Source organism: Ambystoma mexicanum, chromosome 2p (genome assembly GCF_040938575.1).
Source record: "Ambystoma mexicanum isolate Mex_15411 chromosome 2p, UKY_AmexF1_1, whole genome shotgun sequence".
Taxonomy (NCBI): domain Eukaryota; kingdom Metazoa; phylum Chordata; class Amphibia; order Caudata; family Ambystomatidae; genus Ambystoma; species Ambystoma mexicanum.
In genome coordinates, this window is record NC_090923.1 from 1,387,796,282 (window position 1) to 1,387,811,851 (window position 15,570).

General features: G+C 45.6%; 1 protein-coding gene across 1 annotated transcript in view; it reads left to right on the plus strand.

Annotated features, from left to right (window-relative positions):
• Window positions 1-201: 201 nt before the first annotated feature.
• The window catches only part of CCDC12 (coiled-coil domain containing 12), a 531,323-nt gene continuing 515,954 nt past the window's right edge, over window positions 202-15,570 (plus strand). Inside the window, exon 1 of the mRNA XM_069645806.1 lies at window positions 202-366. Within this exon, the coding sequence (XP_069501907.1) occupies window positions 289-366 (78 nt within the window). The 5' untranslated portion in view covers window positions 202-288. The remainder of the gene's footprint in view (window positions 367-15,570) is intronic.

Here is a 15,570-nt window from a genome sequence, read left to right on the forward strand (position 1 = left end):
CTCTAAAATGTTGCTGTTTTTACTTTCATCCTTTTAAAATAACCCTAAACCCAATGCAATGCAAAAGGGATATTTTATTCTCTCTCCGAGACAAAATCTCAATCCCAGGTGATTAAACATATTGGCATGTATGCAATAGAAAAGGCACAACCGTTGGCTTTGCCAATGCCTGTTTTTGCCCAGGAACCTAACTAGGTTTTGACTTTTTAAGGGACGTTCAGCTTGTTTTATACGTCGGGATTGAGAGCACAGTCCGGGTGTTTGTGTGCGTGGTAACAGCATCCGAAGATGGAGGTCGGGCGCCTGCAGGAGGAGGCTCTGCGAAGAAAAGAGCGACTAAAGGCTCTGCGCAGTAAACAATTAAAGGTACGCTCCTGCGTTTTAGGGTGCTTATATTAGCAGTGTTGCACAAGTGCTACTTAAGCGTGAACCTCCAACCTCTGACAGCGAAGACTGTATGGGAGCTACAGTGCATACAAGCCTGGCGGCCATATTGGAATGGAGCGGATCACTTATACAAGCGACCATAAGGAAAACAACTTTTGTTCGAACTGAATACAGTAGCACATGATATGTCACATCCTAAGTTGCAGTATTTCGCTTCCTTTGACACAGACTTTTACCAAATGGAAACTTATGTCTCCACGTTTTAAAACATTAATGGTTAAGTTTCTGAATGAAAACAAAATGTACAACTGGTTTTGTAAACGATTGTCTCATGTTTATTTACTTAGTGTACAGTTCGTAGTTATACATGTAAAAAAACAACTCCATTCCGAGATGGCCGCCATAAATTGCTATTACAAGTCATTAACTGTAACGTGGTGGGTGGACTTAAAGACCATCCTCTAAAAAGTCTGGACTCCGAAATGTCACGTGTGTTTTGTATTGGACATAGGGAAACATAATTAAAAAACGTTCACAATACAAAAAATAACAAAATTGTTAACACCATTGTGCACTGACGTAGTGGGTTTCTTTCCTGGACCTCTTCTCGGGGTTATAGGGTCCAGAACGACAAAAAGACACGTCGACGCCTTCATTTGTACATTGACATCACAATGGGTGGTATGGACATGATAGAGAGCATACATTGTTATGATTATAAGGGACAAATAACTTTGTGGGGTTCGATAAATAAAATGTTCACTATTGTTATATGGATCAACTCACTTTAATAGTACGCCATAGGGGTGTGTTTTTTTTTTTTTAAATAAAAGCAACATCTGCAAAGTGAATCAATTTTGTTCTAAGAACCCCAAATATTCCAATATTGGCCATAAAACAGTAGGCTGAGATTTAATGAGTTGCCAGCATGACATTGGGATGAAAGGAATACTGCCCTGCAGCAGTACAGGGATTAGTAGCAAATAAAACTCCTACTCAGCCCCACACTAGTACTAAATCAGTAGTGATAGCAATACTAAAGCTAAACGGGCACAGGTTCCTTCATCTCTTAGGCTAACGCAGGCAGTACTCTTCAGGAGGGGTGTGAGCTGTTACAGAAGCAAACAAAACATCAATAGTGCTGTGATACCTGTGACAGAATGACTACTGCTCTGCATGAGTACCATACATGCCAACATTCCGACACTCCTGGAAGGGAGATTTCCTCAGGGAAATCAGGAGACGTGCATTTTCTCATAGGAATGCATTGGGGCTACTGTTATTTTAGGTGGGAGATCGTGAAAAATAGCTATATTTTTCTGTGAAAAATCGGGAGTCTCCCGCCTAAATTGGGATGGTTGGTGTGGTGTCACCACTGTCTAGTTTTAGAGGATGAGTGCTCTGTTTATTGCCATAGTTAGTGGGCTGCGACCCACGTTTGTGAATGGGCGGGGTTACCGCTCAAACGGCAGTTCGTATTAGATGTTGATACAGTAAAGAGGTGTTGCACCCCAGCTCCTGTGTCGGCTCATTGTGTGCATGAGAGCGGCTGACCGGCAGCGTGAGGCGGTCCACTCACTGGACATCATATTGGCGATAAGGCGGACACGTTCTCCACCGTGCCCGCCGCCTCAAGTCCGAAACGCTTGTGGTGTGCAGTCGGGCACCACTGGAGCCATGGGACCATCACCTGGTCGAGGGATCCCGGAGACTGTGGGTCGGAGCGAGAAGGCTCCCCACCGTCAGCAAGAGCTGTGCGCAAGCTCTATTGAAGCTCCAACGCACGTGGGCTACGCGGGTGGAGCAGTCGTAGCAGCTCCCCGCGTACTATCCACCCGGGCGGAGAGGAGGGAAGTCTCTCCCGCCAACGGCACCAGCAGGCGCATCAAGTCACCGGCAGGTGGAGCAGCGGCTCCCTGCTCGCAACCTCCGGGCGGTTGAGGAGCACTGGCCTCCCGCCGACGGCAACGAAGGGACAAGCGACTCCAAGAGGAGCGGTGGAGGCACGGCCCTCCCGTTTTCTACACGTGAAAATAAGGGTAAGATCACACGCCCCAACGAGAGCCACAAATAAGGCCCAACTTCAAGCAGGGCAGCAACCTCTCCTGGAGGGTCAGCGGCACCGAACACGGGCATTCCACGTATCAAAATTTAAGGTCCGCAGTGCTGCAGACACGTGGCGCAGCGACCCTCCTAGCACCACAAGCCCCAACGCGCGCACGAGGGGATTCCCGGACTCCCACACCACAAGACAGCGGGCCATACCTTCAACACAAGGCCCCACAAATCTGTCACGATGTGGCACATCGCCCTGCCAGACGCAAAGACCTTCGCCACGCCCAGAGAAAGGGAAGCCCAGCTCAGCACAACAAGCGGCAGGAATACACCTAAAATCGGCCCATGAGTGGATCGGAAGGGGAGTCACTGACACTCCCTGTGACTCCAGCCAGACAGGAAGATGACAGCCAGCCTCTTAGCCCAATTGCCAGCAAATTTTGACCTCACTGACACCGGCACCCTCGGATCAAGATGGAAAAGGTGGCTGAGGGATTTCGAAGCCTGCCTGAAAGCGGCCGGACCACTAGAGGATGAACAAAAACTAAACCTCCTGAATCATGCCGTAGGATCCAACGTGCGAGACATCCTCGACGAAATACCGGAAAACACCATAGACACTTACGCCAAGTTAAAGACCTCGCTCACGGAATACTTCACGCCCCGAAGGAACATGGGAGGAGATAGCTATCGACCATTTTGGGCCCATGGAATTGGGTGAATACATACTGGTAGCTGTGGACGAATATTCAAGATATCCTGACCTCCAGATTGTCCCGTCCACCTCTGCACATCACACCATCCCAGCCCTGGATCGGATGTTTGCAACCTATGGAATACCTAAGGTAGTCAAGTCCGACAATGGACCCCCATTCACTGGACAAGATTTCCAAAGGTTTGCAGAATACATGGGTTTTTGGCACATGAAGGTGACACCCCTATGGCCACAGGCAAACGGAACAGTAGAAAGATTCGTGAGTAACATTAAACTCACGACACAGATCGCACGCATCACAGGAGAACCGGTTGAAAAACTGTTATACCAACTCATGCGAGATTACAGAACCACACCACACAGCACCACAGGAAAGTCACCATCCGAGGTAATGTTCGGGCGAATAATCAGAATGCGACTACCACATGTGGCAGTTGAAGAAGATTACTACGAGAATGACACCTAAATGAGAAAGAGAGACACACTCATGAAGGAGAATATGAAAAGAGCAGCCGACGCCACTCGCAGGGCTAAAAGAAGTGACCTGGCGCCAGGGGATCTGGTAGTGGTCCGACAACCTCAACAGTGCAAAAACATAGCTCCTTTCAATGAAGAACACCTCATCATTGTCAAGAAGAAAGGATCACTCATCACCGCGGAAGGAGACCGTAGGTCCATCACAAGGAACTCATCTCACTTCAGACGGATGCCTGGCACCAAATACTCAGGTGACACAAGCATGAATGACACTCCCTCTCAATGGGACGCTCCCTATGAAGGAGACGGGGAAGATTCTGAAAACGACATGGTGCCCGAGGCATGGACAGAGCCATCGGCAAAAGGGGATTGTCGACCCCAAAGAACAAGAAAGAAACCCCCTCGCCTCATCGAAGAAATGAACTGAGAGCATGACTAAATGTTTAGTAACAGGAGGGTGTGGTGTCACCACTGTCTAGTTTATTTATAGGATGAGTCCTCTGTTTATTGCCTCAGTTAGTGGGCTGCGACCCACGTGTGTGAATGGGCGGTGGTTACCGCTCAAATGTTAGTTCGTATTAGATGTTGATACAGTAAAGAGGTGTTGTAACCCAGCTCCTGTGTTGGCTCATCATTGTGTGCATGAGAGCGGCTGACCGGCAGCGTGAGGCGGTCCACTCACTAGACATCATAGTTGGCATGTATGGAGTACAGGGATGAGTAGTCAGTGCTGGAAATTGACAACATTTACTGGGGGAAACTCCCTCTCCTCCACGCGTGGGGATTGTCAGTGGTGTGGACGGGACTGAGGGGCGGACCTAGGTGTCCAATAATGTAGGTGCCCTGAATATAGGATGAAGCTGCTTTGCATAACTACATGCATTTTGGTAACATAAGACTGACCACTAATTTATCAAATATGTCTGTGATAGTAATTCAAATGTGCATTCCTTCTAAACATGCAATGCACACTAGGTATGGTGCTCATTTCATGTGTGAGAATAGTCGCCCTGACAGTAAAATCTGTGCAAAGCGTGAGACATGTATACAGCTTTGGACTGTTTCATTGTTCGCCTTTGAGCTGTCCTGGCGACAAAAGGACAACTTTCAGACGCGTAAAGTTGTTGCATATTGCTGCTCGCTGTTCAGGTGACTAGCCGCAGTCAGGGGCAGAGTGTTTACTCAACTTAAGGGGTTTGAGCCTTGGGTCTACATGAAACAGAGTTCTTGTCTGCCTTGGATGCGTTCTATCCTCATCTCATTGGTGGATCACTTGGGGAATGAACTGCATTTCCAACATAGGTCCAGGGTATCCTTCGTCTTCTCTTGATGGTTCAAAGATTAAACGAAGAATGTGGGGATGCTCTTCTCTTTTTAAAGGCAAAATGTCAGGGGATTGGTACCAAACAAGCATGCTCCAATATGGTTATAACAAGTGCCCTTTTCCATTCGTCATCATTCCCAGAGTACCCGGTCTGCTGGAAGTGGAAGGGACGGGAAAAGGAAGAGAGCTCCAATGGAAACCAAGATGGCAGGATCCTTCTTTGAGCTCGCCTCCCCTCTCCGACTACTCTAACTTTCCCATGCATATTGACCTAGAAGGCACTCCAGTGGTCAGCACCCTGTTGTGAGAGTCGCTTTGTTATGATATGATAAGGTATTTATAACATGTCAGTGCTGCCTCTGAAGCACCAGCTCTCGTGAAATCTGGGGGAATTTCCTGTGCCCTGAGGGAAGGTGTTGCCTCCCTGCATAGGGATAAAAAAATGGCAGCAGCCTGGCTATTGTCTCAGATAGCAGCCTTGGAGACAGACATGCTAGATATAAATATACATCAGTCTTGTCATAACTGAGCTGTGCTCTAAGAGCTGACAGTAGTGCTATCTCATTGTTGTGGCTGTATAATTGTGTGCTGTTAGCGGTCACCATGCCACAGCCGGGTATGGCTTATTTTGAAAGATTTACATGCCACCAGACTGACCAGATTGCACAATTCTTATAATTGAGATCAGAGGTGCAGATCGTTAAAAAGCCATTTGTGCCTGCAGGAACTGTGTGTTCCAGCAGCTGTCGGGGATGCACATGTGGCCTACTCCGTGCCACTGCCGAGCTGGGGCTGAGGGTGTCTGCAGACTATCTCAGTGAGGGCACATGTTGGCAATATCATTTTGGCATGCAGCATTTATGAAATGGCGGTCTGATTAGCAAACCTTTCTTTCAGAAACAGAATCACCTGCATCATTTTATGTTTATAAAAATCAAAAAGTTAGGTCTCTCGCAGCCCTGCAGATGACATTCCGGCCCATTACCAAAATAAAAGAATGTTTTACCAAAGTTCTATAACAAACAGGATCTTTAATTAAACAAAATGCACACAATTAATAAAAAAACTTTCATGAACTACCCCATAAGGAAAAACATATGTTGTCTCCCGTCTGTCTTCCCTTAACGAAGCCTGACTGGTCCGCTTTGACAAGCTTGGGGAGGATCGTCTCGAGCCTGGTGGCAAGGATTTTGGTGTGGATTTTCGCTTCCACATTTATTAATGCGATCGGGCGGTATGACCCGCACTCAGTCGGTCTTTACCCTTTTGGGGATTAGTATCAAGTTGGCCTCTTCCATTGTTTCGGTAGTGTTGTGGACTGCCCTATGTGGTTGAACAGGTTCGCGAGGTGACCGGGGATTTGTTGCTTGGTAGTGAGTTTATGGCGGCCCTAACCTCGTCCTTTGTGATATCCCCTTCCAAGGCTTCCCTTTCTTCTCCCGTTAGCTAGCGTAAGTCTACCTCTCTCAGGTAGGCTTCCTGGATTTCAAAGGACGGGCGATTGGAGCCATACAAAGAGGAGTAGTATTTCACAAACTCCCTTTCTATGTCTTCAGTCTTGGTGCTCGTCCAACCTCCCTGTTGCTTAATCTTCAGAATGGGTCTGTCCCTTTCCTCAACATTTTAGCTAGGAGGCGGCCCAATCCGTTGGCTTTAACGTAAATCTTCTGTTTAAGGCGGAGCAGGTTACACTCCGCCGCCCTGGTTTGTATAGTGTCTAGTTGTCCCTGTATTGCCCTATATCCCATTTTTACCGCAGGGGTTTGTTTCTGCCCCATTTTGCTCATAATATCTTTTCATTTCATTTCTAATCGGGCTTCCTCCAGCTTCAGTTCCCTTGCGCGTCTTGCTTTTATTTATGGCTATGATCTTGCCTCTGAGTGTCGCTTTGAGGGCGTCTTGCCAGGTGGTGTCCCCGATTTTGTTGGTCTCCGCAAAGCTTTCTATTTCCTCTGTCACTTCTTGCGCTAACGTTATATTTTTGAACAGCTGTGCCGGGTATCTTCATTTCCAGAGCCCCGGTGGTCCCCTGTTCCTTTCCAGTACGAGGGTCATTGGGGTATGATCAGAGAGAGTAGTGGCTCCTAGGGCTAGGTCAGTGGCCTTACCCATAATCAAGCTGGACAGCCATATATAGTCGATCCTGGAGTGGGATCTGTGAGCATGGGAGCAAAGGTGTATCCTTCCCTGCATTAGTCTCCAGGTGTCTACTAGGGCTAGGGAGAAGAAGCCTGGGGGGAGGCAGAAGGGGGACTGCAGGAGGAGGAAGGAAATTAATGAGAGAGAAGACACCTGTCGAGAAGGATGAGGTTTGGTTGAGAGTCCTGGGCCATGATAGTGCCATTCTGATAAACTTTATTGATGCATCTGGATGATAAATGTGCCAAAAGCTCTTCCCATCTGGTGCCTCCATTACTGGGTGAAGTGGAAAAAGGGCAGAGGATAGAGACCATATGGGAAGTCCATAGGTCAGCAGAGGGGACAGCGAAGAGGATGTCAGTCGTAGTCTGTCTGGAGGTAGCGTTGACGTAGGTGTCAGCAATGGGCAATCCAGCGTTGGAGACCAGGAGTGTTTAAAAAAAAAAGTCTTCCCAGAATTCGAGAGAGGGGTGGGAATGAAAGAATAAGATAGGAGAGATGGAGAGCATCATAGTTGAAAGGTGTGGGGGGGGGGTGCTGGAGAGCAGGGAAGGGGGTTGCACTATACTGCCAAACTCACAAGGCGACCTAGCAGCAATCAGAGGAGACGAGTCAATGCAGCAAATGGCAAATGGAAACATTAAAAAAGCACAGGGTAAGAGGGAGAAGTCAGAGGATTACAACAGGCATCAGGAGGCACAGATTTCAAGGAGTGTAAGCGCAGCTAGAAGGAGAAACCAAAATGAAATGGAAAAAAACACTTTCTTTTCTAAACACAGGTGTAATGGGCAGAATCAACTATCATGCAGGCAGGTAAACAAGCACACTATTTAGACTCGGCGGTTAGGATGCAGGATACTCTGGAAGGACAGCAAGAAGTGAGTTGGGTAATTTAATCCTGTTGAAGATGTATTTTATTTTTAGTGTTTTGGACTGCGCCAACATATGTACCAGATACTTTAGAATATGGAAGAAGACAAGGAGGGCTTTGAAGAGAAAAAGGCTGACATGGGGGGAGAGAGGAGGAGGTAGAATGGGTTAAAGGTTTTCACACTACTGAGTGGCTAGCCTATTTCATTTGAAAAAAAAAAACAATCACATTTTAAAGTGTTTTTGATACTTGTGTCTAAATCTAAATTTCTATGCCTCCCAGAGGCAGCAAATGCATTTAGGAAAAGGAGAGTTTTAATGCTATTTTCGCAAAGTTACTTGATTAAGTTCCTGCCTTTAGGTGTAGTGGTATAACATTCCACAAGAACTGCTCGGAAATGGTTAGGTTCCTCAGCCCCACCCACTTTGTAAGTCGAGGAAAACAACAACAATCTGTTTGGGAGATAGCTCAGAGGGATGTGCCCGCAAGATTGTTCTTTTTTTTTAAACTTATTTTTATTGGCATTTTTCAACACAACCGGCACTATGGTGCCAACTTCAACAAACGACCCTTATGCTTTGGTTCAGGTACGGTACATTAAATTGAAGTGCATTGATCTAGATACAATCTGTTTTGAGCATCACATTTGTGAATCTTCTAACTCACCGGTCTTAGTTACATTCAGTACAACGTCTCGATTACATGTCATTGCAATTCCGATTTGTCTATGGGAGTGTCATTCAGCATCAACTCTCACTATGACTATATTTCTGGGGTTCCTGGGGGATTGTATGGGTTGCCCTCCAGCTCACGTGCCTGTGTCATCAGGTGCTGTACATTTGGACCCCATATATCTGTGGAGCTAGCTTGATATGATAGTTTACTGTACACTGTTTCCATATAATTGCAATACATGATATCGGCTTACCATTGGTTTAACTTTGGATATTTTTATCCCTCCCACCACACCATTGCTACCCGTCTTTTGGCCAGGAGTAGAAGCAGCCCAATCAGTTTTTTCTCATACCCCTCGAAATTGATTTAGTGTAACCCAATAGTGCCGTCAGTTGGTTCAGGGTCATCTGCTCCCCCGTCATCTCGCTAAGTGACTCACATACTTGTCCCCAGAAATGAGCAATTCTCAGGCATTCCCACGCTAGATGCAGGAAGGTTGCCGGCGCGGAAGGCATCTTGCGCATCTGTCCGTGGTGTCGGTGTGGGGGAGGGGGGGTTCTACTGGTGCAACAATGCTGATGTGTGGTAGAATTGAAGCAAGTACTTGAAATGGATCAAGTACTTGAAGTGGATCAGCTTGTATATAGCGTTGAGGGCCACTTTCCTCGTACCCTCACAGTACTACCTCCAGGTATCATCTGTTATGACACAATCCAGTGAGAGCTCCCATTTCTCACGAGGGGAGGAGTTTGTCCTACTCCTAGTATCAAGGCACATAGCGTACATGGTTGGGAACACTCTCCTATCACGCGTGCCCCAGAGTATTTTATCCAGTATTGGAGCCGCTTCAGGTTGCCTGGGGAAGGTCAAGAACACCTGCTTTATGGAGTTTCATAGCCGGAAATACAGAAACACCTCTACTAGCGTTATATACTGCCCCTTTTGAAACAGCTCACGGAAGGAAGTCAATCTCAGGCACTTTGTAAAAGCAACATAACTTTTTTCACTAGTGAGGGGAATCCCGGGGATGTAAATAATCGGCAGTCCTGGGGAATAGATGATCTCCCCCCTGGATTTGTGCTCATTTTGGGTCCATGCTCTGCGGGTCAGCTGCACCATATTATCTGAGTTGGGCGTCCTATCAGGTGCTGTCAGTATAACAAGCCGTAGAAGAAATGGGGATGCTATTGCCCTTTCCACCTCTACGTGTTCCCTGTCCCATGCCCCCCGAACCTGTACAAAAGGAACCCTGCTTGAGCAACATTGTAATAGGTCTCAAAATCTGGTAAACCACCCCCCCACCATGTCCCGGGGCCACCATCTTGTCCCACGAGACACCGACCTGTTTCCCAGCCCAAATGAACTGTAGCGTCGCAGATCGAAGGTCTTGGAAGTATCTTCTGGGTGGTGCCGACGTAATGTTGAGAAACACGTATAAAAACCGAGGAAGTATCACCATTTTGACCAAAGAAACCCTGCCATAGGGATTAAGAGGTAGGTTCATCCATCTGTCCATTGCATTTTTGACCTGTTCCAACACTTTCTGATAATTGTGTTTATATAGAACCGACGGGTTGCGGGCTATATTAACCCCCAGGTATCGAGTATAATCAACATGCCATTGAAACCCCCACCCGTCTGCGTATTGTCATACTCTTTGTCAGCGTGAAAAGAACTGATTTTGTGGATTTAATCTTGAGCCGTGAGAAATCCCCAAACAACAATACGTCCCGCATAATTGGGTCAAGATTGCGTTCGGGGTCTGATACAAAAAGCACCAATCGTCTGCATAGAGAGAGATCGCTACCCTAGGTTTGCATAACTGAACCCCTCTATGTAAGTGTCTTTCCCTGATTGCCGTCACCAGTGGCTCTATCGCCAGTGCGAACAGCAGCGGTAACGGGGCATCCCTGCCGGGTGCCTCTTCCCAACATTATATTTGGGGTGAGATGACCGTTCACCCTGATCTTAGCCTTAGGGAGTGTGTATAGTAATGACCCTGAGATGAATTGCTCCCCCAACCCCATCCGGTGTAATATCTCAAAGATGAAGGGCCACTCCACTGAGTCAAATGCTTTTGTGGCATCCAAAAGTGCTGCTATTATTGGTTTGTTCTGTTGCACCACGGATAATAGCCCAAACAACCTACAGAGGCCATGAGAGGGGGAGTGGCCAGGTATGAACCCAGACTGGTCTGCTTTCACCATTCTTTTTATCAGGGGCGCCAATCTAGACTCCATCATTTTTGCCATGATTTTAATTATCCAAGTTGATGAGGGATATGGGTCGGTAGGAGGAGCAATCGTCTAGAGCCTTGTCCGGTTTGAGCAGCACTATCATCACCGCCACTCTCAGAGACTCTGGTAATCGGTTGTCCCTCAAGCTTTGATGAAACATCTGCCGCAGGTGGGGGGCAAGCTTTACAGCATAGTATTTATAGAACTCTGCTGTGAATCCGTCCAGCCCTGGGGATTTCCTGGATGGGAAAGATCTGATAGCCCCTAGCACCTCCTCAAGAGACAGGAGACGACTCAACCACTCTCGTTCCTCCTCCGTGCACCAATATAAGGCCACTTGTTCTAGGTAATCCATCACTGTGTGTTTAGAAGCCCAGACCTGAAAGGAGAATAACTGACCATAAAACAGACAGAATTCTTGAACAATCTCCAGGTCTGTGAACCTTTGTGTTCCCTGTGTGTTTTTCGACAACACCTGATCCCTGTGATTTTCTGATTCGGCAGCTTTAGCCAGCAATCTTTCCGATCTCTGTCCCTCCCCATATTGTCTTATTGCAGCCTTTCCCAGGAGAAACATTACTTCTCTGTGGACTAGTTCAATTAACAACTGTAGGTGTTTCCTCATCTCTGCCCTCAGATAAGATTTTGAAGTGGGAGTAATTTACTCCTTATTTTTTAAAGTTGGGAGTAAAATTATTTTTTAGGGAGTAAAAACGTAAGTCCAATTCCCAATGAGTGTATTTTATAAGCAAGCAAAAATATCTTAACTGGAAAATGGAAATGTTTTTGTAATAATCATTCATTTGCCCCTAGTTGATACACATTAAAAGATACATGTGTACTTCTTCCAATTAGACACTAATAATAGTAGTTTCTTCCTGTGGGACTATGTGCACAACTGGATATTCATGGAGCGATGTGGATGAAAGCAGGGGCACAAGGTTCTTCGCGTCTGTTTCCTATTTTCTTCTTGGGAGTATTTTTACTCTCTGTTTTTATTTGGTAGTATTTGCCTATTTGTGTGAGTAAGAAGTGCTGATACACCCCTTATCTGCAGGGCTGGTTGTGCTGATCTGTGTGTGATCTACAGGTCGCAGGTTCGAATCCCAGCCAGGCCAACTCAGCCTTTCATCCTTCTAAGGTCGATAAATGAGTACCAACTTTGGTTGGGTGGTAGTGTATGTAAATATGTTATATAGCGCTTTGGCGAAAGAGCTATATAAATAACACATGATCATCATATCTGGTAGATCTAAGTAAGGCAGGGCGGCTAGACTGTTTTCCTTATGATGCTCTGTAGAAATTTGATGCATGATTGGGTTGGTTGTCAAGCAAGGGTTTTGAAGGCTCCAGAAACATTATCCTATTTCTTTTTTACTCAAAAATGAGTTGTGCTTATCTAATTTTAACCACATGCAGGTGGGCTACCTTTTTTGGGACGACCCATTAGGAAATTGTTGCAGTGGTCTAATACAGAAGTGACCAGTGTGCGAACCAGATGGATTTTTTAGGTTCATTTTCACGGCGAGTAAAGTCTTGCTGGTTAAAGTAACATCTGCAAACTGTTGAGAAAAACCTGATGGGCAAATGATCATTTTGTGTCAAAGTATTTTGTGTAGGGGCTGGGCTATTTCCACCTTCCATGAAAAATCTAGATTACAATGCTCTTGTATATGCGGATGCTATGGTCATTCTTTCTTTAAAACCAGGTGGCCTTGACCCAGGGCTCACCTACACCAAAGCATATGCAGCTAAGCACAGGTTAAAATTAAATAACTCTTAGATCAAAAGAATCGTTTTTGGCAAACAAGGGAAAACGCACAAATGGTTTTTAGGCAGTGAAAGAATTAGTAGAGCGGTATTCATATCTCGGCTTTTTTATTTACAAGGAATGGCACCTGGTGAGGGCAGCACTTAGATTGAAGGGCCTAGCTAGGTATTATTTTACATATGGGGCCCAGAGATTAGACAAGTGATTGGAGGTTTTCAAAATGAAAGTCTCAGCGATAATTCTCCGTAGGTCTGAAATGTAGGGTTTTTGCAATTCTAAGTCTCTACTGACAGTTCAGAACACATTTTTGCAGCAATTGCTAGGCCTCCTCCCAGGTACTCCAATTGGTGTCATATTTTTTGTTATTAAATTCGGCCTCAACAAACCCCAATTCTATTGCTGCCGTCTTAGAAATGGAGTCTTCTATGTGTAGCAGTAAATAATATTGGCTCGGGGGAGGTGAAAGTTTTAAGCACGACCAGTTGGGCCTCTAGGCACGCTCTCAAATTCAGGCAGAAGGAGCCAGATTAAATCAGCAGTGGAAGCTTGGGTAGAAAAAGTCAAAGCAATTGATATACAGAAAATCCAGCCCCTATCACCAATGCAGATATATGCAAGTTCAAAAGTCTATCCTCTGGGAAACACAGGGAATTTGTAAGATAAGTCTCACCTCGTGTGCTGGAGTCATCTCTTCTTATGTGTTCCTTTTGAGTCTTCTTGATGCTTTTCAACTTTCCTCCTATTTGTTCACTACCTGCTGCCCCAGTGTCTACCTGAGGCGACTGGTCTAGACAGCTTGGGTGGGTCTGGAGGGAAATGCCTCGAAGGGAGAAAAGCTAATTAAGGCTTGAAAACCCCATAATCGAAATGGCAGAAGTCGGTCACAGTATTAAATCCAAGAATGGAAGGTATCCAGGAAGTAATGAACATCTGAGGAACAAAGACCCAGGCAGGAGACGAACTGGAGGACACACAATAGGAACCACAGGCAGGATCGAAGCAGGAGACAAAATATGCAGCAAAGGAGGGGGCAATAGACAAAGGGAAAGCAAGGGAGCCAAGTGAAAGTGGAGAGGTCAAGAGAAAGCTAGCGTCTTGCCAAGCGAAGAACAATAACTATGCCTGTGATCTCTGCAGGTTAAATGGAAGGCGGAAGATGCAACCGCAATCTTGGAAACAGACTAGACCGGTAATAGATTAGCCAGTCTGGTATAGTGAAAATCCTTAATGTCTTTGATGCCAGCGTTACCACAGTGACCATTGCGTTGCTGTGACAGTGCAGTCCCCTGATGATAGAAGGTTATTGGCAATGATGTGAATGAATCAACTTCCGCTTAAAAAACAAAGGAGCTGGTTCAATGGCCCTATAAGTGATTTTGCGATCTGACACGAAGAGGATTTGTTGCATTTCGTTGTACTCTGTCCCTTCTACAGGCTCGATTGGAGAAAAATTGTTAAAACTGCTCTTCTTGAGAAATAATATTAGATCTTGTGCTGAAGCTATCTTTCTGTTAATTAACCCCGACGAGCCATCGTCCCTATGATGGTATAGCCGAATATATGAAAATAGCTCTTGTAAAGTCTGAATTGCAACCGTGATCCAGGAAGCTCGTAAACGTGTTTGTTTTACAGTGAGTATGTTCAGATCAAATTATTGCAACCATTGATGTCTAATAACTGTGCATCTTGGAGGTTTGATATTGGGTTATCAAGTGAATGTACTTTTATTTATAATTTTTATATCAGCAGGATGTAGTTGTGATGTGTTAGCCTATTTTCGGAATAACCATTTTAATTGGTATAAGATTTGTTTGTACAAATATGATGTTAAAGGAAGAAATCTGAGTAAACGTGATAAAGAACGAGTACGTTCAGATTAAAGTGACATCTGCAAACTGTTGAGAAAAACCTTATGGTTAAATGATAATTTCTTGTCAATGGTACATCTGAGTTTTGGATTTTGTGTAGGGCCTGTGCTGAGATTGTTAGACCAGAAAAACATAAGAGTTGCTCCCATGATGTTTGAGGCACATATCAAGGCTTCATTTTCTTCCTTACCTCAGGAGGAGTTGGCTCTCTGACATTACAGATTGACAGGGAAGCGAGTAAGGTGCTGGATCCCTTGGACAAAAGAAAGCAAGAAGTGTGCTTGGCGACATAGCCCTGAGGCTTATAGGGAAGCTAGTTCGGGGCTGTATCCCTGAAGATGGAGATGCATGCATCCAAACCACTATTACTTTCTGTAGTTGTTTACGCCTCATAATAATAGCACTGTGAGAAGTAGTACCCCTATTAGTTTAAAGGATACCCGAAGGGCCAGTAGATGTTCAGGATTGGTTGGAATAAACTATCGTAATAAAAACCTTTTTCGTGCCTTTCAGTTTTCTGTTGGTGGCTGTCGGACTATCCTGTACCCATTATTGCTCAACCACCAAGGCCAAGCAGCAAGCTGCTGGTAATAACCGACCTAAAAGATCTTTAGAAAAAAAGACAGCCTATCTATTTATGACAAATGTCTCAGAAAAGGGTGTAGGGTAGGCTAGTGCTATTGACACTTTTTTTTATATTTGTGTACACTTGAACTGTTCTTTGTACTCTGCATGTGACTATCTGTTTTTGGTGGATTATTCTCAGATAATAATCCATATGGGCACACAGTCAGAGGTCATTTTGTGGCTCACTCTCTGCCCCAGCCCAGCCATCTTGCTCAGTGTGGGCTTCTCCCTGCTTCACCACCTGCTCGATGTTAAGACTCGCTGTCCTGTCATTAAGATGAGCCTGCTCACATAGAGGCTACCAGGCCTGTGTACTGTTAATCCCATTGTGTCTGAGGCTATATAGGTTTCCCAAATGTTGGTTCTGCTTCGCTGAAATAGACGATTATACATGCACTGCATGGATGAGCCCTGTGATGTTTAC